The sequence below is a fragment of the Cricetulus griseus genome (genome assembly GCF_003668045.3).
Source record: "Cricetulus griseus strain 17A/GY chromosome 1 unlocalized genomic scaffold, alternate assembly CriGri-PICRH-1.0 chr1_0, whole genome shotgun sequence".
NCBI classification, from domain to species: Eukaryota; Metazoa; Chordata; class Mammalia; order Rodentia; family Cricetidae; genus Cricetulus; species Cricetulus griseus.
In genome coordinates, this window is record NW_023276806.1 from 69,936,942 (window position 1) to 69,964,507 (window position 27,566).

Below are 27,566 nucleotides of genomic sequence, written 5' to 3' on the forward strand. Positions count from 1 at the left end.
GGATTAGGCTCCTGGAGACTGGTCTACCTGGTGAGAACATGATGTCAGCAGGCATTCCACACTAACAACCAGATGCTGTGATTGGCTGCTTTTCACATACCTGTCCCCATTTTCTGGCGGGACCTTCCCACCTTGGCATGGGAGGGAGCTACATTTATTGATGCCATGGGAGACCCACCAGTATAAGCTCACAGGAACTAGAGGTGAGAGGAGTCAGAGAGAACCAGGCTCCCACTCTGTTCCAATACTGCTTTGGGACAGCCACAAAAGGACATCTCTGAGGTGGTTTCCTTAACTGTCAAGTAGGGATAAGAGTAATTTCTCCCCTTGCTTTTCCAGCAGTGGTGGCTGTGTGGACCTATGCCAAGTGTACAAAACCCCAGAGGGTGGAAGGGTGAACAGGATGAGGGTGGAGTTGGAAGTGTATGGGGAGGAAGGATGCTACAGTCCAGGGTTAAAAACAGCAAGAGGTGGCAGTTTAGTAAGAGAATTATACAACAGGTTTGTTTCCATTCTGTGTCGACAGGAACACAACTGTATCAGTGTACGTGTCTGTACGTGTGGCCTTTTGTGTGGCCTTTTCATTTACAAGTTTTAATGAGCAGTGTTCTGTCTTAATCAATTGAGATTCCTCATTCTAGCAGGAGCTTTCCTCCTTAGAATGTTAGGTTTTGCAGGCTTTATTCCCCTTTCTTTCTCTTCCTTCACACTGAACTTGAACCACAGTCCCTGGGTAGGATCCCAGTAAGGAGGGTGTCCTCTCAGCTTGGAAGCTTGTTTTATGGCTGGCAGGTGATTGTGTTAACATCAAATAAACCCATAGGTTAGTAAATAATGAGATTGTTTAAGATTAGTCTTCAAAAGGAGGCAACCATACCTTGTAAAAATTTAACCTTATAGCCAGGAAGTGACATTAACGGTCTTGCTTGTTACTTACAAACTTGAAGCAACCCTGAGATGCAGAATTTGGCCTGAAACCTGATTCTCATTTGTTCTCAACAAATTTCCCTTTGTCTCTATTTCATCTAGCCTCTCTTTACTAAAAGACAATTGGAAAAGATGTCAGTAGTTTTAGGTTATCTTCCATCCTCTACCATGGATATCTACCTCTTGAGGTAGAGATCTCTTCTCAGCAAACCCCCAGGAGTTGTAATCTATAGTTTAATAAGATTGTCTCAAATTATTACTTTTGAACATTTCAAACTTGTTACAGTCCAGTCTGGGTTTTGATGGCACAATGAGATAACTATGTCAGCATCTGCTAAATCAAAAGACTCCATATGATGCCATGCATGGTGGTCCATATGCTTTATTCCAGCAGGCAGATCTCTGGGGCTTTGTGGGTAGCCTGGTCTACACAATAAAACTGTGTATTACTCGGTGCCTTCTAACTTAGAGACAGGAAAATGAGGAGATAAGTGTATGGATCTGAGACTTCCTGGTAAAAGACATTTTTTTTTTAACTTCCAAGTAAACAAAATGTAGGATACTTTTTTTTTTTTTTTGAGACAGTCTCTGACTGGCCTTGAACTTCTGAAATCCTCCTGCCTCAGCCTTTTGAGTGCTAGGATCACAGGTGTGCACCATCCATGGCTACAGTACTTCCTTACTTCCTCCTGAATGGATGATTTATGTCTGTGAATCAGAACTGGAACTCAGCAGAGCCATTGTTTTATTTTGCTATTTCAACTCTCATATGATTCCTGCTATGCTAATATATCTACTTTTAGGTATGGACTATATGTAAAAGAAATTTTTAATTAAAATGTTACCTGTTTACTGGGCTTTGGTGGCACACACCTTTAATCCCAGCACTTGGGAGGCAGAGGGAGGTGGATTTCTGTGAGTTCTAGGCCAGCCTGGTCTACCGAACAATTTCCAGGACAGGCTCCAAAACAATACAGAGAAACCCTTTCTCGAAAAAAAAAAAAAAGTTATCTGTTTGAATGTATATACTAGTATAATAAACATGTTTTGTGTGTTATTCTGGGACTAGAACCCAGAGCCGTGGGCATGCTGAATAAGTGCTCTACCACTGAACTACCCAGCCCCAAAATGAATTTTTATTTATTTATTTATTTATTTATTTATTTATTTATTTATTTATGGTGCTGGGGAAGCAGGATTGAGACAGACTGTCATGTAGCCCAGGCTTGTCTCCAACCTACTATGTAGCTTAGACTAGCTTAGAACTCCTCCTCTTATCTCTGCCTTCTGAGTGCTAGGGTTACAGTTGTGTGCCACCACACTCAGTGGTATGTGTCATTCTTACTGCTAAGGAAATAAATACAGTGTTCTAGTAGAAGTTTTGGGAGATGATAAAAAATATTCTTAAACTATATTAGGAGCGTGTTAATTACCAGATTTACATATTAGAAATTTTCCCTTGTACATTATTAGTATTATATTTTAAGGTTTGTAATGAGTCTCTGTCCCAGCAGCCAGCTCCCAAATAACTACATGGATACCTCTTATTAATTATGAAAGCTCAGCCTATAGCTTAGGCTTGTTCCTACCTAGCTCTTATAACTTAAAATAATGCATCTTTCTATTACTCTTTGTCTACCATGTGGCTTTTACCTGTATCTCATTCTGTGTGTTCTACTTATTCTGAGTCTGCCTGGCATCTCCTCTGTGCCTTAATTATTTCCTGCTACTTCCTCTCTCTGCCTGGAAGTCCTGGCTATACCTTCTGCCTAGCTATTGGGTGTTCAGCTCTTTATTAAACCAATCACAGCAATGTATCTTCACACAATGTACAAATATCCCACCAAGTGGGTTTTTAACTCTCTTGTCTTTTCCAGCTGTTATTATTTTATTTTTATTTAGTTATTTTGATGTTTAGAGGCAGGGTCTCTCTCTATATATATAGAGAGAGGCTTGGTTGTCCTGGAACTCACTATATAAACCAGGCTGGCCTGGAACTCACAGAGATCTGCCTGCCTCTGCCTCCAGGGACTAAAGGCGTGCACCAACAACGCCTCAGCTCAGTTGTTTTTATTTATATTTAAAACATTTTACATATCTGTTTTCTTACAGGTTACCGTCTTGGATGCAAAACGAAGTATGAACATTGGGATATTTCTTAAGCAGTTTAAAAAGTAAGATTTTTGTACATGTCTGGAATTTTAGCCATATGCCTGCTGTGAAGGTGTGACTGCGCTGAAGTTCAAATTATAATCTGAGCTAGGGGCATTCCACACTCCTCCAGTCCTTCCTGGATGGGTGGCTCCGTGGGTCCACAAGTGTGTCTTTGCTGTGAGCTCACAATCTTGAAGTAAGGAAGAAATGCCCTGCAGTGTCCATGGAGGGCCTGTATGTCAAGGAAGTATGTGTGTCTTTTAAATGCTTTGACAATTTCATATACGTATCTGCAGAATTTAGGGCATTTCTTCCCCATTACCCTCTCTCATCACTCTCCCACATCCCTAAAACTGTTCTCCCCAACAAGTCCTCTTTGACTTTAATGTCTTTTTTTTAACCTCTTGAGTTTAATTATGGTTGCTTACATGAGTGAGGGGTTATTTACAGGAACGTGTCCAGCTTATCAGTGGCTATACTACTGAGGAAAATGACCCCCGCCCCAGCACCCATTAATTGTTCACAGTGCCTCAGTAAGGGGCGAGACCTCATGAACCCCTCATCGGGCAAAATTTTCATTCAAAGATGCCATGGTGGGTGCTGCTGTCTGTCAGCCTTCCTGGGATTCCTGGGGATGTTTCCTAGAGGAAGGAACCTTAGGGTGGTTTCCAGTAGTGGAGCTGGTGGGGCCTCTGGACCAGGAAGAATCATGGGGAAGAAAGGGCAAAGAGATGTGTTTGCTTTAATTTCCATAGGCTTGTGTCCCTGGTGGTACACCAGCAAATGCAATTCCTTATCTTTTCAAGGTCTCCTCAGTCCATTGTAGAAGATATCCACCAAGGAAAGAGTGAGCACTACGGATCAGAGATGCTTCGAGAAATCCTTAAGCTTTTGCCAGAGTCAGAAGAGGTGAGGGACTTGGCACGTTGACTTTTGTGTGTTTGGAGTGGTGAGAGAAGCTTCATGTTCTGAGTGTGAGAGTCCTGTCCTTCCTGGGGACAGGGGGTTGCACACACTCAAAGGTGACTAATCCAATAGAAGAAGCCAGGTTTACAGAGTCAGTCTCTGTTCAGATGGTGCCTGCCGTCCCATAATTGAGAATCTCGGGCAAAGTTCTGAACACCTGCGAACTTTAGATTCCTCACCTGTAAAAGGAGGACAATGACCCTTACCTCATCGGTTCCCAAGATGACTAAGCCCTATTTATGCAGCCAGAATGCTACTTGGCACACTTTTCCATCATCTTAACATTTGACCTTTGCTTAGCGTGAACCCAAGTTATTGTACCTACACCTTGGTTTTTTGTTTTGATTTGAAGAAGGGAAAAGAAAAGCTGTTTTGGATAAAGTGAGTGTAAATGTAGGTGAGTATTAACACAGGGTGTAGTGAACTCAAAGGGGGATGTTGCTGTGGTCCCAGAAAGTATCGTGGTAGAAAAGTATTGTGTTTGGACCAGAATAGTCAGTTGCTGGGTAGTTAGGAGCGTCATAAGAGGACAGACTAGCCTCCCTAGCATGTGAGTAGTCTAGATTTGAGATCCAGCACCGAGGGAGGTGGGGAAAGACTAATTTGCTCTTGAAATTGTATTCCTGCATGGCCTCTTTCCTCACTCTCCTTGGGGTTTCTCTGAGTGCTCACTAACTGACCTCATCGGTTTTTTTTTTTTTAAGGGAATATCAAATTTGACAGTGCACGTGGAAGTGCTCAGAAGGCTCCTCACAGTAAATGAGGCCTGAGGGAGGCTGCCAGCACTTTCATGCCATGACGAGCTAGGAGGCTGAGGACCATTTTCTTAACATCGGCATTTTTCATGTCCAGTTTAGAAATGATTAGAAAACACAGAGAAGTTGTTCGAAAGAGCAAATAGCTGTCAAAGTGATCCTGTTTTGTTGTTTGAGTTCTGTGGATGTCACTGGAACAGGACTGTCCAGGGCCAAGTGAGGAAAAAGCACCTGAAAGCTATCCAGGTCACCGGGTCCTCTGCGCCCCCCCCCCTCCGTTAGTGAGCTAATTGCAAAGAAGCCTGAAGTAGGACTCCTGAAATGTTTTTGGGCTCCCTGACACAGGCCAGAGCACAGTCTCCTGTGCAGGGTCATCCTCAGTCTAAATGTGTGACAGTCCGGTCATGCTTCTTGTTTACATTACTGACTCTTGACTACAGCTCACCACACCCTCCACACTCAACTTCAGCAGAAACACCCTGCCAGGTCATCCCTCCCAGGGGTCCAAGGGGCTGCAGGGGAAGCAGAAGCTGCCCTAAGAATATTTTGAGGTCTGTGAGGACTTGTGAGGACCCTGCAGCATCTTTGTCTCTGGAGGTGAGGTCAGGGAGGAAGCTGAGCCAAATGAGAGGTTTGGAACTGTGAAACTGTGGCAGAAATACACTAATAAATGTTTGTGTGTGCATAACAGCCATTTGCTGTTATGCCCCAGGTGTAACACAGAACTCATTTTTAGCACGGCAAAGACCTTAACATTTACTGAAGCCCTCTTATGCCAGGCACTAGCCGAGACAAAATGATATTCAGTGGTGCTGTGTTTACAGGGCTTAGTCCAGTGACGAACACAGATAAAGCCCATCAGTCACAGAGGTGATTATTCTGTAGCCTTTCCCTCATTTTCTCTTCTCAGGAACCTCATGAAATATGCCTTATTTGCAAATTGCATCGGCTCTCACAGGTTACATGGTGACTCAGGGTTGCTGGGTGATACAAGAGAAGGCGGACTTGAACCCTAATTTTCTTTGACCCTGAGTAGTTCTTTCCATTGCCTTCTGCTACCTTTCTTGGAGGAAGGAAGGGCAAAGGTTGTCAAAACTGTGTGCCTCACACCATGTGGTCTTGAAGCCCTTTCATCACTTATGCTATCACAGCCGCCGGTGTGAGCAAGTGTCATTTGAATCCTCCAGTAACCTTATCAGCATGCTGAAAAATATGAGCGGAAACAGCCGTTTTGTCTCCTGGCCCTGCCTTCTCAGCTAACAGGCTAACCCAAGCCAAGGTTAATTTGTCATCAGGAATTTCTCTGCCCTTCACCACTTATCTTTTATCTGGCATGTTTGTTCATCTTTCTTCCAGTATGTGGTTTGCCCTTGCAGAGGAAGAGGCGGGCCCCAAATAAAAGTTCTGGGTGTGCTTTTGTCTGCCAGTGGTTCCCATGCCAGGGATGCAGGGGTGGGGGTGGGAGGCACCTAGGCTGGCCAGCCCTGCTCCTGCTGTGGGCTGCTGCTCCACTGACCATCTCAGTGTCCTGTGAACACAACTAGAAGGTGCTGGTTGAGCTGCCTGCTCTGATGGTCACTCCAGCACTCCATGCTGAAGAAGAAATCTAAGCTTTCTGAATACGGGGGCAGTCCGTTGTGCACCCTCTTCTGGTGCCTCTTCATTCCTTGGCCGCCCACCGGCTCTCCTGTAGACGGCACCACGTTTGTGAGGCAGTCCTGCCTTTCTGAGGCTGCGCAAGTGCAATGGGCAGGATGAGGAGGCCACCCTTCCTTTGGCCTTGTGAATCTCAGGAGCTTGTTCTGGCTCTTAGGATAAAAACTGGGCACAGCAGGGGTCATAATGAGAGGCCCTTGGCTCAGCCAGCAAAATTATGCCTAACAGTGTTTAAGGAGTGATTTTTGATAATGATGATAGAATGCATAGTAATTACTGTTTGCTCACCTCTCCTCTTCCTTTCCTGCCATTGGGAAGGCACAGTAATCCCTCTTAATGAATACAAGGCTTGCTGGGAACTATATACATGGCATTTAAATTTCTGTCTTCCATCTCCATTCCCTTAAGATCTATAAACATTTTTGGCCTTCTGCGTAAGTGAAGGAGATTAATCCTTGCTCAGTCACTGTTTAGTGTATGTTTAATAGAAGTGCTTTAAGTTTAGTTGAATGACCTGTTCTTGTGCTGCAGACTGAAATCTGTGCTCTTGTTTTCCTAAGCTTTGCACACATACAGAGCACAGGGTCTTTTAAAAGGTTTGGCCTCACTCTGCCCTTGCCCATATATAGCGAACTGCTAAACTCTGCTCCAGGAGGAATCAGACTGCAGCCTAGGGCTGTCTCAGTTCACCAGCCAGGCACTAATTCGAGTTGAGCTAAACCGGAAGTGTCCTGAGTCCTTAGGTGTAGCGAGGCTAAAAATGGTAAATTCACTTTATGGCTCTCCGAAAGTGAGTCAAATATAGTTTTACAAATGGCTGTTTTCTGCCCTAACCAACTAGCCAACCAACCAACCAGCCAGCCAGCCAGCCAGCCAGCCAGCCAGCCAGCCAGCCAACCAATCAACCAAACAACCAAACAACAAACAAAACCAATAGCAGCAGAGCCTTTGCTTAGCAAGAATGAGGCCCTGGGTTCCATCCCAGCATCAGAGAGAGGAAAATGAAGAGGAAGAAACAGCTCGGAGAGATCTGACTCTAGAGAGTGAATCTGTACTGTTAGATTTGATATTTTTATACAGTTGACATAAAAATGTCAATTAGCAGGTTTTAAAAAATAAAACCTTCATGTTTTTTAATTATAATTTTCTATTTTCCTCTCTCCTTTATTTATCTTCCTTTTTGTTTTTGTGTTTGATTTTTCTAAGCAGGGTCTTCCTATGCAGCATAAGCTGGTCTTCAGCTCAGCCTACTGGGTTCCTGGGTACCACCAGGACAGATTGCAGTTTGCACTACTTCAAAGGGCTTGAACTCATGTTGCCAATCACGATGGGGGAGAGTGGCTATAGAGAGCAAGCATTGTGAAGAATGGCATGGTTCAGAGTGTGGCTCCACGGCAGATCTTGTATTTAGCATTTCAAGACCCTGGGTTGAATAGCCAGGAAAGGACATTCCTTTCCATGTAGGAAAATGTAAAATTGGTCAGTACTTCCTGTCACCAGTTAGCTGCAAGCAGGGGCTATGCCCGTCACTAACGGAACTAGGGTACCACTCACATAAAGACTCCTGAGAGTGTCTTTAGAAGTGGTGGCTTGGTCCAGTTTTCTGTGTGGAGAAGGCAGGATTTTTCTGTCTGATGCAGTTTGAGAGCTTTGTCTTGCCTCCACCTCTGCCTGCTAATTGTTTGGCCGTACACCTACATCATAACTCTTTACTACGGGGCGGGGGGGGGGTGCGTGTGTTTAAAAACCTTCATTTAGCTTGATTTTTTTAAATAGTAGCAATCTGTTCGTTGTAGATATGTAAAAATAACTAGAACTAAGAGCAAGTAGAAAGAAAAGCGACTGGTAACATTGTTTGGGGGGATTTGTAGAGGTCTTTTCTTCTTGACTTATGGAAATATGATCTGCATACTGTATAGACTTTGGTTCCCTGTCTCTTTATAGGACAAATAATTTTTATGTATTTTACTTTTGATTAGGTAAGTGCACTCCTTGTATATACTGATGGGTTCCATATAATGTGCACAACATGATGCACTGATCAAATCCAGGATCCCTTTACCCATGCTCTCCCCCTGGAAAGTCTTACTAATCACCATTCTACAGTAAGACATTTCTTAGCTTTCCTGTAGGTCAGAGAATGCGTAGTATTTGTCTTTCAGCATCCGACTTACTTTACTTGACATGTGGTTCCATCCATTTTGTTATAAAAGACAGGCTTTAACTCTTTTCTATAGCTGAGTGATACCCTATTGACTGTAATCTCATATTTTCTTTATCTGTTTGCCTGTTGATTGGCATCTAGACCAGTTCTTTCCTTAGCTACATCATAGGCAGGTATCTTTTTTATTATTTTTGTATTTGAATTAGAAAGATTATTTTACATGTCAACCCCAGTTCCCTCTCCCTCCCCTCCTTCCCTGCCCTCCCCCAAATAACACCTTACCTATCCCATACCCTTTCTGCTCCCTAGGGAGGGTGAGGCCTTCTGTAGGGGGTCTTCAGAGTCTGTCATATCCTTTGTGATAAGGCCTAGGCCCACCCCCTTGTGTGGGAGTATCCCTCCTCCATATGGGATGGGCTCCCAAAGTCCATTCCTATGCTAGGGATAAGTACTAATCCACTACAAGGGGCCCCATAGATTTCCAAGGTCTCCTCGCTGACACCCACATTCAGGAGATCTGGATCAGTCCCATGCTGGTTTCCCAGCTATCAGTCTGGGGACCAAGAGCTCTCCCTTGTTCAGGCCAGCTGTTTCTGTGGGTTTCACCAGCCTGGTCTGGATTTCTTTGCTCATCAGTTCTCCTTCTCTGCAACTGGATTCCAGTTAAGCTCAAGGTTTAGCTGTGGGTGTCGGCTTCTACTTCCACCAGCTGCTAGATGAAGGCTATAGGATGGCATGTAAGGTAGTCATCAATCTCATTATCAGGAGAGGTCATTTAAGGTAGCCTCTCCTCAGTTGCTTAGATTGTTAGTTGGTGTCATCTTTGTAGCTCTCCATACATTTCCCTAGTGCCTGATTTCTCTTTAAACCTATAATGTCTCCATAGGAAGCTATCTTAACATCTGTTGTTCAGTTGAAGCTCTTTTCCTTCTCATTACCTGCTGGAGAGCCAACCTGTACTCATTTCAATAGCATAGTCCAGGCTGGGGTAGCCCAGTGGTAGAGCACAAGCTTCCCATGCCTGGGCCCTGGCCTTTATCCCATCACAGGGTGGTGGGAAGCAGTAGCCAGGTCAGATGACATACATCTGTAATCCTAGCGTTCCGAAGGCTGACGCAAGAGGATCAAAACTTTGAGATTAGTTTAGGTTAAATAGTAAACCCTATTCAAAATGAACAAACAAAAACAATAGTTATTGTCCCTTAGATCCACAACCTGCTGCCTTGTTGCGAAAGAAATTAGTAAAGAAAAGAATGAGTTTATTTAGTTCAGCCACCAAGAGAGAAAGTATAGGCAGACTTTTCTGTCCTGCTAGCCAGTTCCCAAATAACCACACTCACTGAGACTTATTAATTATAAATGCCAGCCAATAGCTCAGACTTGTTGCTAGCTAACTCTTACGTTTTGAATTAACCTCTTCTCAGTACTGAAAGTTCATCTTCTTCTTTCCTTGAAATTCTTTTACTACTTTCTTCTTCTTCCCAGCATTCTTTCTGCCCCAAAGATCCCACCTAGCTACTGGTCAGTCAGTTCATTATTAACAATGAGAGCAATACATATTTACAGTGTACAAAAAAGATTATTCCACAGCAAGAAAGAACCTAATTTTTCCCCCACTGGTGTGCAAGATATTTTACCTGCCCCTTCCTCAGGGAAGGCAACCTGGACCCCAGGTCATCTCATCATTCTTACAGGCTGTGTCCTCTACATACACCATTCTCTTGGTGTAGCAGTCACTAGTGTGCCTTTAGAATTTAGAAAATCTTCTCCATCTCTCCATTAGGTTCTCTGTCAGCGTGGTTCCCAGCCACAGCATTTACCCACCCAGCAGCAGAGCTGGACCTGGAACTCAGTGGTGGGGTAGTTGGCTAGTATGCTCAGGGTCCTGGGCTCATCCCAGATTTGAAGATGGATAAACAAGCAAGCAAAAAATAACACAGTAGTAGGTGTGGATTCCTTTTTCTTAGATCTACATTTTATTAATTTGAATTTAGCACTGAAACATTATTTTCTTAGGATGATCCTAAGACAAAATTTCAAGTAATACTAAATTTTAATCAATGATTTTTTTTGTCTTCTCCCCTTTTCTTTGTCTTTTAGGTAAAGAAGTTAAAGACATTTAACGGTGATGCGTCCAAGCTCTCTCTGGCAGACTCCTTTCTGTACTGCTTGATTCAGGTGCCAAAGTAAGGCTGCAATCCCTGGCCAATGTTCCCTGTGGAGCGGATTGTTACTGATTCCTGCTACTGTTTTACTTCATTTTATTTTCTTATTGTTTTTTTAGCTATTCACTTCGGATCGAAGCCATGGTGCTAAAAAAGGAATTCTTGCCGTCTTGCTCTTCTCTGTTCAAAGACATAACGATTCTAAGAACGGCTACAAAAGGTAATTGAATATGTGTGTTCGCATATAGTTTGTTTTCATCAATTTTGGTAGCTGTTTATCTTTTTTAAAAAAATTCAGATAAAATTGAAAATGGGAAAATCCCATTTTTGGATCACCTAAAAAGGGAAAAAGGTGTAAGGAGGGATGCAGTTCAAGTAATGAACATCCATTTGCATATTATCTTTCCATGGAAGAGAGTTTCTTTCATCTCAGGCTTCAGAGTAAACCTTGCAAGTAGCAGCCTGTCTTACTTCTCAATGTGGTTAGCTTTCCCTGCTCTCTCTCTCCCTCCCTCCCTCCCTCCCTCTCCCTCTCTCTCTCTATTTCTCTCTCTCTCTCTCTGTGGTGTGAAAGTGTGTGTATGTGATGTCTGTGGTATGTAGTATAGTGTGTGTTGTGTATATGGTATAAAGTGTTTGTATTATGTTGATGTGTGGTGCTGTGGAGTTTGTGGTATTTAATATGTACTGTGTGCACTATATATTACGTGTGGAGTTTGGCATATACTATGAGGGATGCGATGCTGGTGAATGTGTATGGTACATGTCATGTACCAATGTGTAGTACATGGAAGCACGATGCCTGTGTCCTGGACTGTCTGTATCTTTCTCTGTTGACTGGGACTAGTCTTCCAAAAACAGGCAGGCCTCCTTCCCAGGCTGCAGCATTGTGCCTTTTCCTGGCAGGGCTTCTGAGGTTTCTGTTCTGTGGCTTCTCCCACCTCCCACCCCTCTAGACTCCAGCGTTGAAGGTCTGCTAAGTCTGAGTTGGTTCAGCTCATCCTTTCACTTCGTAAAACAGCTAAGCTTTTCCTGCCCAGCCTCCTCTCTTGGGGTCTGCCTCCCAGGGCTAGGGCCTTTGTCTCTGACTTTTTGAGTGTCTTGAAAGTGTAGGCTGCCAGCGCTGCAGCTCCCTGGCACTCTCCACTCTGGCACAGGCAGGTCCACCCACCTTCCCATTTTCAGCTCTCCAGTTACTTCTCTTGTTGTTTTTCTGGAACTGTCTATTCCTATTTGGTGTTCCTGTTCAGTTGCTCTTGCCTGTGGTGAGAGGAAAGCTCTCCCTCCAGTCCGTCACATTTTCTTCATGTTGGAGCAGTACTAAGAATGAAAAGGAATTTGTCTTCCTCCAATCAGGAGACCTCTTTCAGTTCTTCCCATTCCGAGGCTATTTGTTGCAGCAGCTGTGAAAGGACCGAGCTTCCTGTTCAAACAGCATTGGAAAAGCTTGTTTTCGTATTGAGCAATATAAATTTGTGGGCATGGAGGAAACGTTTCTTATCTTTGTAACCTTCCCAAACTGGCCTTCTTAGATAACAAAATACAGGCACTCATCCAAATGTGATGTTTTGAAAGTAATACCAGACTTAGTGGAGAATAGTGACCTACAAATATCATAGGTGACATTTTATTACCTGTGCTGTCATTTTAATATCTAAGTTATTTGTTTTAGCTTTCCAAATATATACTTTTAATTGTGTTTCTTTATAGACATGTATAAGAGATTTTGTGTTAATAAAGAATGAGTTTACCAATATATTACCATAAGTTCTCTTTTACAGCCTTCAGCCAATCCAAACGAAATATGTTTTGAATAAAATGGAAAGATATTTTGGATACCAGGGACTTGAGGGTTGGTGGTTTGCAAGTTATTTACATGACACCCCAGCTTGTTTATTTTTTATCTTTTCATAACTCATTGGCTAAGCAAAATGTTGCTGGCTATTGGTTTTCATGTTTCATGAATACAGTCCTAAAGGAGTGAAAGGAGGAAACAAACTCAAAGAATTAACTACTGAAGAGGAGGCAGGCAGTGTCAGTTTCCACAGCACAGTGTTTCCTTGGGCTGCTGTGTTTTCTGGGACTTGAAAATTGTCAGTGAATGACTTTGTGGTGTTTAACTGCCCTACATGTTTGATCCCCAGCTAAACTCAAGGACATAGATCATATTATATTTCTATTATCATAAACATGATTACAGAAGAGAGTGTATTTGGTTTGGGGTCAGAGTTTACTGCAGAAACATTTGAACTTGGATGTGGTAGCTGTCTTTTGTGCATAGGAGGTCTTTCTAAGGCGCAGTGGTGTGTTCCTTTTGACAGAGCTGATGTTGTGTGAGGAGCTACATTCAATATTACACTTGGTGCTCCAGGCTGGGAATATCATGAATGCAGTAAGTAGAACCCAAAGCAAGATGTGTGTCTGCCACATTCATTTGTTTGAAGGCTCAACGTGTTTCTTCTCTTGCCTTGTCTTCTGTAGGGAGGGTATGCCGGCAATGCTGTAGGATTTAAACTGTCTTCTTTACTCAAATTGGCTGACACAAAGGCCAACAAACCTGGGATGAATCTTCTGCATTTTGTCGCTCAGGTAAGTGAGTTAGAGAGAAAGGAACACCTGTGTATACCTGGTGGAAACAGTGTGGTTTTCCCAGGCAAGAGAAGGTTTCTCAATCAGAAAAAGGACAAGGAATATACCAAGAAGATTCTGGTTTGGGATTCTGTTGTGGATTCCCAGTTTGAGCTACTGGAGGGGAGTGGATGGACAATGGAGGCAATGAGTCTGGTTCAGAAAGTAGGGAAAGATTCAAACATCAGAGGTGCTATCTAGAGGTCATGGTTTAGCCACGGGAAGCAGGTAGAAGTTTGTGCACAGTAATAGCATGACCAGGATTTTTGTTTTAAGAAAAAATAAACACGGTGAAGGCTGTGTTGGAGAAGAGCAAGGACGAGGTCTGGGGAGACATCCTGGCCATAGCTGTCTAATTGTTTGGTGCAAGCTAGAAGGGATAACCCCTGTAAAGGTAGAGAGTAGCAGGCTAGGTGTTGAAACCTTCAAGTAAGATGAATAGGATTTGTGACCAGTCTCTTGAGAACTGTGCATGAGAGTGCTGTTCACTGTTGTAGGATTTGGAGTCGGGCTCTATCTGTAGGTCTTCTTTGGAATTTGGGGATGGAAACCAGGGTCTTAGCATGCTGGGCAAGCAGTCTACCAAGACTGTCTCCCCGCCCAGGCCTCTAGTCCTCAGGACTGGATTGGAAAGTCAGTATTCAAAGCACTGAAGTAAGAAACTGTTTCCTTATCCAGCCTGAAACACTTCTGGTGGGGCTCTATGTGACAGATGTGGGCATTGACTCTAGGTGGTTTGGGCCCTACTTCTGTAGGAAGGAATCCCCTCATTAGGTTCCTTCCCTCTTGTCCCTCCCAAGTCAGCCTCCAAACAGCTGAAGAATCCAGACACCTCCTTGGCTTCTGTGCCTCTCATTAAAGTTGGTTTGCAAACTGGTTTAACAGTCAAAGGCATCCATCTCCTACCCTTATCGAAAAGCTTGCTCTCCGAGATGCCTGCCATTTAGGCAGGGTATATTGGGTTCTCTTGGAAACAATGGGCGCTAAGCTGCTGCCTCATTCCATTGAGTTTCAATGCACATTGAGTTGAATTTCATGTGGGATTGTTTGTCTTGGGAAGGTTAAAGGTACCTGAACCCTGGGTGGGGGGGCAGTTCTGGTAAATCTTAGGAGTATCAAAGTTCATGTCTGGGGGAATGGATTTCAATGTAACAAACTGAAAACTAAGTATTGTTTCCAAGGCTCTCTGCAGCTCTAAGGGAGCGAGGTTTCCCTCCCAGATTTATTAAGATGGAAGTCTGTTTTTGTTCCAGGAAGCCCAGAAGCAAGATGCCAAACTTCTACACTTTTCTGAGAAGCTGCAGCATGTGCAGGAGACGTCAAGGTGAGCACAGAGACAAAGTGCGACTTGGTTTCCTTGACTGCCTTCCCGTGAAAAAGACAGAGTGCTCTCAGATTGCAGTCTGAACTCTGAGACGGCTTCTCTTGTTGAAACCTTCCTTTCCTCTTGTTCCTCCTTTCCATGTGCTTGGTACAGTGTGTGCACACCTTTGAAATGTGGGGATTTTGAACAACTGATTGTTATCTTTACACTAAAAGAAACCATTTTAGCCTATTCTAAAGAGCACCATCCAGGATAAGAAAAATAGGGATCAGACAATCAAATCCCTCCCACACCCAAGAGGTTGAAAGGGCACAGCTTAGGACCTTGGGATTTGGTTTGAATCAAACTTGTAGGACTTTACATCACTGTTTCCCTATGGACTCCAACATGGTACATTTATTTTTTATTGCATTAAAAGCGTTTGGAACCACACCAAGGCCTGTGAAAGGACTTGATTCTAAATTAGTCACTCAGCTTTACAGAGAAAGTGTCTACCAAGCATGAAGCCCTAATTGTATTGCTCTAATTTGCTTCCAAACCTAATATAGATACATGTTTTAATGCAACAGGATTCTGTGTGCATATTACATCCATTTTGTTATTTAACTTATAATAGACCCATGCATCCTCCAGTAAACACTAGAGTTGGCCAGTTCTTCAAGAAAAAAGTCTTGATTTTTCATATTTGCTGATGTCTGTGCCTTTAACACTGCTAGACTGGCTGGTTTCTGGCCACCAGCACAGAATTACTTAATACAGCATTGGGAAGAAATGCACACGATTGCCTCTGATGAGCTGGCTCAGCTCACCACTGTTTGTATCAACCAATAATATCATATACTTTTTTAAGTGAGCCATTACCATATTTCCTGGGCTGGCCTGGAATCCCTGGGCTAAAATGATCCTCCTGTCTCAATTTCTTGAGTATCTGGGACTACAGGCAAATGACACAATGGCTGGCTATACAATGTCCTTATTATATGAGTGACTATAGCCAGCCATGACAGCATGAACCATATGCATATAAAGGAATAAACCACAGCTCATAGTCCTGTCATTAGACAGTATCTGTTATTGACATCCAACCACAGATAATATGTCTTTCAGACAGGAGGATTACCAGTGCAAAGACTAAATACTTCATAATTCATGTTTACAGATCACTAGATTATGCTCCAAGAAAAAAACAGACGTAACATACAAACTTTTTTAATTCTTAAAAGAAATTAATATGCAAGTGTTTTTATACTATTAATACTATAGAAGTATTGCACATATGTAAAGAAAATTAATGTTATGTTTTTGAGTTAGCATTTCGTGTTGGTACTGGATAGTGTTAGCAGAACACCATTGTCTTAGAGAATCATCTCCCAGTCAGGTTTGTTTATTTGAAATGAAAGGTGGATGACATACACAAGCGAAGTACAATGAATTTTTAGGTGCTTCCAAAGACCAGTAGAGTTGGAAAAAGCAAAACACCTAAAATTCATAATAGCAACATAAATGCATCCAAATGTCCAAAGTTCCCCTGGTTTGGGGTTTCATCTTCTCCCCTCCCTGGAGACAAAACCATCTTGGTGTTTGTTCTGCTGATCTGGAATGATGGGTAGAACAAATGCACAGTAGACAATCCAATCACTCATTTGCAGCGCTGTTGGCCATGTTTTAGTTTCTCTGTAACTTACGAGGGAGGTGGAATCTGGCTCCCCGTGACCCACAAGAGGCAGTGTGGACATCAGCCTCCATTGCCTAGCTCCTGGCACAAGGAAAGCAGCTGCTCTGAATCTCACGGGGTTTTAGTTCTGATGCTTGTTGCACAGAGGTGCTGAGCCTGCCTGTCTGAAGAGCTCCCGCAGTTCTGTGGTCTGGGTTGGCTGGCAGCCTGCTTTGCTTAAGTCTGGGTGTTAAGGAAGCACTTGCCTCTTTAAAAAATGGGTGGGGACTCGCTTGGAGTCTAAACATGGGAGTGGGTAGATTCGATCCCAGCAGCTCCCCTGTCCCAGGCTTGGCCAAAGATGGGTCTTGTTTGGCATAGCCACATGACGCATGATGTCTTGGTGCCAGCTGCTCACTCTGCCCTTCCTTCTCCAGATTATCCCTGGATGTCACTGAGGCAGAGCTGTACTCACTCTCTGTCAGAACAAAATCGCTGCAGGAAAACATCCAGTGGGACCAGGAGCTGTTTCAGCAGATGGAAGACTTCCTCCAGGTCAGTCCCTCTCATCGACCGGCAGTCTCAGCAGGCCGGCCTATGTGCTTGGTGGAGGCAGCAAGAGCTCAATCATGCTTTTCCCCCAAGTGAATACAAGGATCCTTGTGTCCCACTGTCCTTTCATGGCAGAGGATGGTCATGCTGATCTGCATGGAATCTGCTCCGGGAAAGGGCTTTTGCTGCTGAATGGTGGCAGTCCAGGCCTCTCACCCTGGGACTCTGCCTGGCAGCTTGAGGTTTGGCTCTGTACCCTTTATAGTTTTGGACAATAGGAGAGAGTTCCGCAGAACATCCTGACACCGGAGAGCTACGGCTGATGATCCTTCGTGTGTTTCTGTAGAAGAGAGAGACCGATTATACCTGTCATGATTTCTTTCTTCCTTTTTTTTTTTCCTTATAAAGGAAAACATTTCATCAGGGCTAGCTTATAGTTTCAGAGGTTTAGTCCATTTTCATCATGGTGGGACGTGGTGTGCAGGCAGGCACGGTGCTTGAGAAGGAGCTGAGAGCTAATACATTTGATATGCAGGCAACCTGTGGCAATTTCTCCTGACAGCAACAGGGCACACACAGACAGCTTCAGCACCCATTAGCACCCGAATACATCAGCCCACAGGGTGTGTCAGGAACCACTCTAAACAACATCAACAAAAACCAGTAGAGTGGATCTGTTTGTGACAGCTCAGTGTGACTCACTAATCACATAGTCTGACGTACTTCTTTTTATCTTCCTTATTTGAAAAACAAAGTGATACCTTCATCCTGGTGCACCCAGCCTTCTGTGAGACCCTTGAGCCACAGCAGGGTTGCCGAGGCAGGAGGCAAGAGCAGGCTGTGTGGCCATCCAAGCCTCCACTGGTTTGGAGCCCAAGGCCTCATGCCTGCTAGGCAGGTGCTGCACCCTGAGCGGCATGCCCAGTGCCACCCACAATGCCGCAGCGATGCAGAGGCTGCCTTTGCCATCTCTGAATACAGAGCAGTAATGAGTGTGGCCAGGTACATGAAACAAAGCCAAAATCATGGAAGAAGAACTCTCACACTTAAAAATCTAGACTCTGGATGTTTCCTTCAGCCCAGTTCTTATTTTAAGTATTAAGATCTTATGCTAAATCTTTCTGTCCTGGAGGTGCTGGGGATTGAACCTACGGCTTTATACATGCTAAGCACACAACCCCAAATAGACCTCTAGACGTAATCTTGTACAAGATCTCCAATATAAAGACTGGGCTGCCCACTCTTCACCACTGGGCTGCTGATCAGAGGCAACCTTGTTTTAGCTCTTTAAACATTTTATTTTTATTTTTGGTCATGTTTGTTTTAACAGTGTGGAGACTGGAATCTTGTTTCTGCTGGACAGGACTTTTAAGTGACAGCTCTAGCCTCAGTGGCCTTTATAACCTGCATAGACAGAAGGTACCACACAGATGGGCATTTTCTAGGTAGTGAGATGAGGCTGGAACAGGGCTGGAGGAGGGGGCTCAGGTCACTGGCCCTTGAACACTAGTCTAAAGTCAAGGCAACACATCTTGCTATGAGCAGTGCAGAGCTGGTTAAGACTTGTGGCTTTTCTCTTTTGTTTGACAATTGGGTTTGTTTGTTTGTTTGTGTATGTGCAGGGATTGAAACCCAGGACCTCACACATGCTGGGTAAGTCCTTCCAGCCCTTATGCAAGGTTTTTAAGCAGAAAGGTACAGAAAACATTTCCTAGGGTTCTGTTTGTTTGTTTGTTTGTTTGTTTTTGCTTTATTTCATCATTTTGACCTTCTTTGGGTGAGACATATGGGCCTTGAACTTTGACACACAGCAGGCCAGCCAGTTAGTGATGAAAGTGCAAGTTCACCTCACAGATGCTAAATTGTCAGCTCCTTGGCTGGCACAGCTTCGTTCTGGTTTTGTGCAAAGTGCTATGGAATTTATGGTGTCAAACTCCATTGCGGTTGTTTTCAGGCTGACATTCAGACTGAGGTTTTCCCAGGTGCTGAGGGCAACTTGGGTTCTGTCAGGCTTTTCCACCCTGGTACCCATCTATCCCCATGGGATCTGTAGATCAGTCATAGGAGGTGCAGATTCTGATCAAGAGGTCCGCTCTCCCACAGTGAGCTGTTCTTGGCTCGAGTCCTTTTTTTTCCCCCATGCAGAAGGATGACAAAGAATTATCTTTCTGTGAATACCCTCTTCTCTATGAAGGAAATACACGGGGAAGGCTCTCACTGCCTTGGGCCACTGACTCAGAGGTTACTGTCTCTGGTATTCACTTTCCTAAATAGTTTTCGTTCCCCACCACCCCTAGAATGTATCTGGTTTAAGTAAAGGCTTACTAAGGGGAAAGTGGTTGGACTGGTGGGAATTTCTGTCTGATAGGAATTTCCATTTGTGCTCTCTAGCTGGCTGAGTGCGCACAGACAGCAGCTCCCCTCCCCCAAAGCAGAGAACCTGTTTCTTTCCCACAACTTAGGCCCAGCCCCTCACTCCACAAGAACTTGTTCATGGATAGACTTCCTTAAAATATGAACGCAAGAGTCCTTTCATGAAATAGTACACTCCCTACATCCCTTCCTCATAGGAGCCTATAAACAAGGCCAACAGTGAAAGACTTCCACGAGGTACTTCAAACATCCAGTCCCGTTCCTCTCCCCATACTGCTCCCTCATTGTGGTTCGTATCCTGTCACTAACCTGTATAAGGGAACTAACTGCTTGTGATCCTTGGACATCACAAACCCCATTCTAGATGGCTCGGAAGCATGCTGGGGATGTGCGACCTTCTGTCACCCCCCACTACTTGTTGAAGTAGCACTAAAATCTGTGGTGGCCTTGGAAACTGACACATCCCAGAGGAACCCGGGAAAGTCAAACAGTAAAGTGGGAATTGGAATGGGACCCGCCAATCAGAACTGGGGAGTTATGATACACCCCAAACCTACTACATGTGGGGCAATCTGTCTCTGGTAGCGCTCCAGGCTTCCATCCTGGGCAGTGAGGACAGTGACCCAGCAGAGTTTATTTGGGATTAAGTGTAGATCCCCTCTCAGCTGGACAACGAGGGCAGCTTGTCAGGACAAGTTAACTTCTGAGACCTTGGCCCAAAGAATAATCTAAGAGGAGGAAAAACAACTACAGCAGAATTTCTTAATGACGACAGGCTGTTTTCCTTGGCAAGTCTTCTAGTGGTCTTAACGGTGAACTTTGGCCAGTGACGTTCTATGGGTTAAGGCTCTCATATTTACTTAAAGACAGCATCTTGCTATGTGAATCAGCTGGCTTTGAACTCCTAATCCCCTGGTCCCCATCTCCCAAATGTTGGGATTACAGGTGTACACTAGTATTCCTGGCTCCTTCAGTTCCTTTTGTGGCTTCTGGGTCGAAGGTAGGAGGTTACCTTGTTCTCTTGAGGTTTGCTTTGGGTTGACTCATTTTCCTTTTGGCTCTGAGTGGCCTTTGCAGGCTTCCTTTTCCAGAGACCTGAAATCAAGTCCTGACAGCATGTCCACCTCAGCAGGCCCTGTTTACCACGTGTCCCTGTTTGCTTCTCTCTAGTTTGCCGTGGAAAAGTTGTCGGAGCTGGAACTCTTGAAACGGGAGCTGCAGGGTGAGGCTCACACCCTTATAGATTTTTTCTGTGAAGACAAAGAAACGATGAAACTGGATGAATGCTTCCAGATATTCAGAGACTTCTGTACCAGATTCAACAAAGCAGTTAAGGTATGTCTGTTGGCACTGCCCTATTTCCAGGATCCTTGGGATTTTCATTTTTCTGCTTCCTGACCCAGTCCTCTGCCCATGGCAGAAAGATGGCCATTGGTTCTTTGGTTTCAGAACCATCTGGCTAGGTGTTGTGCCAGCCTCTCGGTAGGGATGAGTGGGAGGTGGCTATGCTGTAGCATCAGGAGTCTGTCACAGTGACTCTGACCTTCGCTGATCACATAGCATGTGGAATACCCTAGAAGCATTTTGCTAGCCTATGTTGATGAGACTTGGAAGTTTCCTGCACACCTGACTGTTTTTCTCAGCCCCTCCCTAGGAGGAAGTGTCAGTCTCTAGCGAGGCTTGAGTCACCTAGAAAAGAGCCCTTCCTCTTGCCTATTTCCAGAGCCATCAGCACCATGGGGACCATGCTGTTCTTAGTAGCAAGACCTTGACGGTCTCCCAGATTGAGGGGGCCTGTCACCTTAACCATTCAGGCTGTGGTCTCTTAGTTGAATTCAGAAACCAGAAAACTTGTTAGCTTGCTGGGCCTTGGTAAATGAAACATTTATCTGTCGATAAAAACACAAAAGTACCTCAGATTCCATATATTTCAGGTGATACCGAGGAACCAGCTACCCCTAATTCATCTGCTGACCATATTTTATTTACTTACCTGCCTATTCATTTACTTATTGTGTAGGATTCAACCTGGGGCTCACACTATTGTGGCTTGGAAGGCAGGCTTGCCCATAGATGGATTTATTGAAAGAACTGGCCAAATTTCTCATAAATTTAGAATCCCTTTGGGTTCCTATCCACTCCTTTCTCCAGCTAGCTGAGAGAAGGGAGCTGAGCCTGCAGCCACGTTAACATGCTGCTGTCCAAGCAGTGAGCTCAGCTATGGGAGGCTGTGGGGTTGGCCAGAGTCAAATGGATTGCCTCTGAGACTCTCACTCTCCATTTGGATACTGCAGGCCTGTGAGGCCACTGTGAGATGCTCTCAGCCAAGTTATCATGAGAGTCTGGGCCTAGGCCACCCCCACTATGGGAAGGCTTAAAATGAGAAAGCTGAGAAGCTTGGAGACTCTAGGGAGGCTGTGGCTACAGTTGCAGGAGGAGCCAAGACTCCCCAGGCAGAGCTCCACAGGAACTTGGAAAGGAAAGCCTACTGGAAGAGGAAACTTATTGTCAAATAAAAACTGCTAACAATAACAAAGTTGAGGTGTCCGCATAACTACATGATTATGTGGGCCTCAGAACCCCAAAGAAACTCACGAATTATAACACAAATACAGCTGTCTCTGCATATCCACGCCTGCAGATTCAGCCAGCCACAAGTTGAAAATAGTGTTTAAAACTTATATCTATGCTAAATGTCTATAGATTTCTTTGTCATGCCTTAAACAATCCATATGTAACTCTTAAACTGCACTACTTATAAGTAATTTAGAGTTGATTTAAGGCATATATGAGGATATGCATGGGCTATGTGCAAATTCTGTTCAATTTTGCATAAGAGACTTGAGCATCCTCAGATTTGGTATCCAAGGGGGAACCAGGACTAAATACCATGGATGTATTGAGGTGCAGCAGCATATGGGATCACACAGACACAAAGTGAAGGACACTTTGGTGTCTCCATTTTGGCTCCATGTCATTGGAACCAACAGGGTAGATGGTTGAAGAATTTGTAAAGCACACATTTATCTTGTCTGATTATGGGGATGGGCCTGAGCATGAGGAGCATGCTGTCACCTCTGCTCCAGGTGTGTGGCAGAGCCACTAGGGCATTTTTGTATTTGTTCACTTATTTTTGTTCAGGGAGCTCTCTAAGAACATGATGAAAAGTGTTTCTCAATGTCTTTGGCATATGTTTATATACCCAAATCAATAGAATGTCCTACTTATGAGTATATGTGCATTGACTTATGGAGGAAGATGGAAAGAGCCACGCAACTGGGTTGACAATTTTGTGTGCACTCTTTTAGCATCTGTGGTATTTACCTCTCTACAGTTGCTTAGGTGGCTTTGCTGGGGTTGAGACTGCATACATATATGGAATCATAGCCCACACTGGAAGCTGGACATTGGGCCAAGGAATCAAATGAAAACTGTAGATGGATTTTTGGAGCTAAGACTAGCATGCACCTTTGTCAGATCCCTAAGTTGCTTTGGGAAGTTTTTTCACCCTACACACAAACACATGTGCAGGAGAAGGCAGAGTCTGTGTGGCACCCTGGGCTGTCTGTGAAAGCAACTCTCATTAAATCTCACAGTGAATGGGCCTAGTATTGCATACAGGCTCTCTGTGTCTCATGCTGGCTTCTCTCCACTCTGTTAGGACAACCATGACCGGGAAGAACAGGAGCGGAAGCAGCTACAGAGGCTGAAGGAGCTGGAACAGAAGCGGTATTCCTGGACAACTGGGGAGCTCGGGGGCTTTGGCAGGAGCAGCAGCGAGAATGATGTACAGATGTTGGCTAATAAGGGCACAGAAGACCTGCCATCCTTTCTGAAGCCCAGGCCCACCAGCCCCTCCTACCGGCCCCCCAACACCCGTCGCTCTCGCCTCTCACTGGGCATCTCTGCTGACCGAGAGCTTTTGACCTTCTTGGAGAGTGCCACCAGCAGTCCAGAGGACCCCAACAAATTCAACAGCTTGCCCCGGAGCAGTCCCAGACAGGCCCGGCCCATCATTGCCTGGATGGAGCCCAGAGAACAGAAGAACCATGACCCTAACTTTGCACATGAGCCTCAGGCCTCACAGAACCAGGAGAAAGCCCCTAGCTTTGCCTGGCAGAGTCAACTTCCAACACCCCAGAGAGCGGAGCCTGCATCTCCTTTCCCACTGGCTAGACGAGGCAGGGTGAGCATCCTCCGAAAAAGGAACAGTGAACCTGTGGGCTTGGGGCCCACACAAAGCCCTCCTCTCTTACCATTGGATCTGGGCATTAGGGAGCATGAATTGGTCACAGGGCTGGCCCAGTTTGACCTCCAGAGTCCCAATTGCCTGGAGGAGGCATCCCAACTGACTCTGAATGACTTTTGTCCCACAAAGCTGCAGTCTCCAGGGGATCAGAGCTCACAGTCCTTTGATACTGTCAGTGACAGCCTCACACCCAAGGACACAGTTCCCCAGGAGGTTCTCAGCCCAGCTGGGGAGAATAACGAGGCTGGCTCTGATGAACACAGCAGTGAGGCTCTTGTGTCTGTGGTTGTCACTGACACTGAAGATAAGGACCCTGGGCCCGTGTTATATGTCTCGGATACCACAGACTGCTCACTGACTCTGGACTATTCAGAGGGAACTGACTCCAGACCAGGAGGAGAAGAGCAAGAGGAAGAAAGAGAAGGGGGTGGCTCAGTGTCCTCTGGGGCTGGAGAGACAGGCAGTAGCCAGATCTCCAACCCTGCTTCTAGTCCCCCTGGGGAGTTGTCTGCTCCCAACTCCAGTAAGAGTGAGCCCAGCTGCCAGGGTGGCCTTCCAAAGGACCGATCCAGCAAAGGGAAGGATGCCATAGCACCAAAGAGAAATTCCCTCAAAGAGGCATCACCGGGGGTCTCAAAGCCTGCCAGTGTCCGGCGCAGCCAAGGGGCAGCACCCAAGCCTGTGAGAACCTTGAACTCCTCTGAGAATGAACACATGCGCAAGGTGGTGCCCATCTCCAAATCCAGCAGAGGAGCAGGGCCCTGGAAGCGTCCTGAGCTGACATCCAGGGCTTCCCCTCGGGAGACACCCAGCAGCACAGACACACTGCTATCACGAAGGAGCTCTGTGCGGGGGACCTCCGACACTTCACCCAAGAGGCCCCACGTGACTGGACCTGGGGCAGAGGAGCCCAGGCTGCCCCGCTCGAGTGGCAGCATAAGTGGGCGGCCAGGGAAGGAAGCCCCGGTGCAGCCTAGGGCTTCATTCAGGAAGCCCAGTGCCAAGCCCCTCAGAAACATTCCCAGACAGAAACCCGAAGAAAACAAGGTCAGCAGCCCCAACTCGGAAGACCCCGAGAGCTCCAAGGAAGAGCCCAAGGTTCCTCAAACTCCCGGTGTCTCTCGAGCCCTTCCCCCGGTCCCAAGCTTTGCTAGAAATACAGTGGCCTCCTCATCTCGGTGCATGCGAACGGATGCTCCACCGGCATCCAGAGCCCCTGGCATCACCAGGACAGTCTCGCAGCGGCAGCTTAGGGTCAAAGGTGGCCCTGAGGATTCTGCCTCCAAGGACAGTGGCACTTTGAAGAGGGCCAGCAGCGCCAGGGCCTCCAAGAAGTGTCCTGAATCTTCTGGGGGTACGAGTGCCAATGCAGAGACTCCACTGAAGGGTAGAGGGACTTCAGAAAGAGCCTCTCTCAAACTGAAGGATTCAGGGCGGGCCACCATAGGGAGGATCCTCCATCCCCTACAGAAGTGATGGGGCCTGTCTACATCTCTGTCTTCTGGGATTTTACCTGCCAGGACTGGCTGCTGGGGTGAGGACAACAAGAGGCCAATCTTTAATGTCTTGTTACACATTAAGCAACTCACAGGTGCCACCTGCTAAAGGTCACGTCACTAAAGGTACATGGAGATCTATAGCCTGCTGTGCAGACTTCTGCTTTGAAATTAAGGCTGAGAGTGTTCTATTCTGCACAGTGCTCTATTTGCCAGGCCCCAGCACCTCCTGTCATTCATACTCAGGACCCTAACTCTAACTCCTACCCCAAGACAAAGATCCGGTGATAGTCTGGACATGTAAGATGACAATTCTTATGTAACAAGTAAAAAACAATTTCTGGCCAGTTTTTATATATCAAAGACTTATTTTTTAATATTATAAAAATAAAATGATGTTTTAGTTGGTTCCTTTTTCAGAGTGAAATGCCTCCCTGGGGAGGGGGTATTATCCTTAATATGAAGATGTTTGGACCTTATTGCCCCCAGCCTCTGGGTTACACACACACACACACACACACACACCATTCCTAACCAACAGTGGCCTCTCACAGGCTCTTGGGTGTTTATAGGGTTGGGTCTGGCTCCTTGAGGACTTTATGGCTTGTTTGGGTTCTCAAATGAGTCTGGTGAGGATTTTATATGAATAGGATGTCAGACTAGAAATCTGATGCTACTGTGAGGTCAGGGGGCCCCGTGGGTGTAGGACTCACGGGGGAGCCCATGGCTGTAAGGAAGTTCACGCTGAAGGTAGGGCCAATTTGTAGGGTGTTGGATATTTCACAGTCTGCGTTGTGTTTTACTGGGAAGGCCGAAGGGTCTGCTCAGCTGAGCATGTCTTCCCATTCAGCTTCTCATCTATGCCATTGAGTGGTGATTGCTCTCTCCTGTCCCTCTGGATGGAGAAGGAAATGACCCTTTCCGTGGTCCAAGCTTCCTTCTCTCTTGGAGCTTCAGTGCTCCACCCCCACCCCGTTATTTTAGTTTGTTTTGCTTTTTGAGACTGGGTCTCAGTGTGCAGTCTAGGCTAGCCTTTTTACTTGGAATCCTCCTGGTTCAGCCTCCTGAGTGCTGGATCAGTGGGTACAAAGCACAGCACCCAGCTCCAGCTTTGTGATGGCACCTTCTCTTCATGGTACAGTACTTCTTAAGTCCCAAGAAAAGCTGAACTGAGGTTGGTTTATTCATTTTAAACAGACTCCCGCCCGCAAGAAAACCAGATTTCAGAAATGTTAATATCAGGAAAATGTGTACCAGAGATCAGGTGTCATGCAAGCATGAGCTTGGCTATTGCCCAATGTTCATTCACTACTTTTTATTTTTTTTTAATTTCAATCTTTATCTTATGTACATTGGTGTTTTGCCTGCATGTATGTCTGTATGAGGTTGTCAGATCACCTGAAACTGGAGTCACAGACAGTTGTGAGCTATCATGTAAGTGCTGGGAATTGAACCCAGGTCCTCGGGAAGAGCAGCCAGTGCTCTTACTTGCTAACCCATCTCCTCAGCAGCCTCACACACATTTTTTTTTAAAGTTTTGTTTTTACACTACTTCTTCATTAAACCTGGAAAATAGAAAACATGTTTGAAATTCTTGATTTTTTTTTAAAGCCCCAACCCCCTTCTCTCAAAGAAACCTCATTCATACACTTTGGGTCACTCACTCCGGGTGAGGACTAGCTGTGTGGTGACTGTGGATGGTGCTATGGTCTCCCTTTGGTGAATTGTTGCCTTTCCTGCTTTGGCTGGAAGCTGAGCTTCTGTACCTGAGCTGAGGTAGTGAACACTAGAGTAGCAGAAGGAAGGTCCCGGTCACCATCTCTTGAAAAAAATCTGCTAGGAACTCCTAGAACAGGGGTTCTCAACCTGTGGGTCTTGACCCCATGAAGTCATATTCACATTGTACTCATCACAGTAACAAAATCACAATTATGAAATAGTGATGAAAGTAATTTTATGAGGAACTCTATTAAAGGGTCAAAACATTAGGAAGGTTGAGAACCACTGCTCTAGAAGCAGGTAGATAAAATTGTCTCAAGCCTAAGGCCTGTGGGTGGGTGGGAAATGGGTGAAAGACATCAAATGCTATGGATTTGTGGAGGGTGAATGGGTAGGGCCCATTGGAGGACCCCCAGGGGCCCAATCCTTGCTGTACCCCAACACCATATTGCAAGCATCTCCTCTCCTTAAGTGTCTGTCTCTGGGTCCACAGAAGTGAGACATGGTCTCCAGTGACCTTCCATCTCAGTTGTCTGGGATCAGTGTCTGCCCCTGGAGCAGCTTCTAGGATCCTAAGCAGAAGCTGAGGTGCAAGGTGGTTCCAGAGAAGCCTGTCAGTACGGTGCTGTCAGACCACATTGGCTGGGTGCCCTGAGCAGGGATGGTATCCCCAGCCCTGTGCACATCCGTGTGAACAGGTGGTCACTCCCTTACTCCCTTTTATGTACAGTATGTTGGAATAATCTATGCAGTGGGAAAATGTAAATACATTTCTACACTGGTT

At 45.3% G+C, this 27,566-nt stretch overlaps 1 protein-coding gene across 3 annotated transcripts in view; it reads left to right on the forward strand.

The window, feature by feature from the left end:
* The window catches only part of Fhdc1 (FH2 domain containing 1), a 38,873-nt gene extending 13,396 nt beyond the window's left edge, over window positions 1-25,477 (forward strand). For all 3 annotated transcript variants that reach the window (XM_027392964.2, XM_027392963.2, XM_027392962.2), the window contains exons 3-12: window positions 3,040-3,101; window positions 3,888-3,990; window positions 10,723-10,808; window positions 10,907-11,007; window positions 13,109-13,179; window positions 13,269-13,376; window positions 14,669-14,739; window positions 16,831-16,948; window positions 20,489-20,653; window positions 22,980-25,477. In XM_027392964.2, the coding sequence (XP_027248765.1) occupies window positions 3,040-3,101; window positions 3,888-3,990; window positions 10,723-10,808; window positions 10,907-11,007; window positions 13,109-13,179; window positions 13,269-13,376; window positions 14,669-14,739; window positions 16,831-16,948; window positions 20,489-20,653; window positions 22,980-25,043 (2,949 nt within the window). In that variant the 3' untranslated portion in view covers window positions 25,044-25,477. The remainder of the gene's footprint in view (window positions 1-3,039; window positions 3,102-3,887; window positions 3,991-10,722; window positions 10,809-10,906; window positions 11,008-13,108; window positions 13,180-13,268; window positions 13,377-14,668; window positions 14,740-16,830; window positions 16,949-20,488; window positions 20,654-22,979) is intronic.
* Window positions 25,478-27,566: the final 2,089 nt, after the last annotated feature.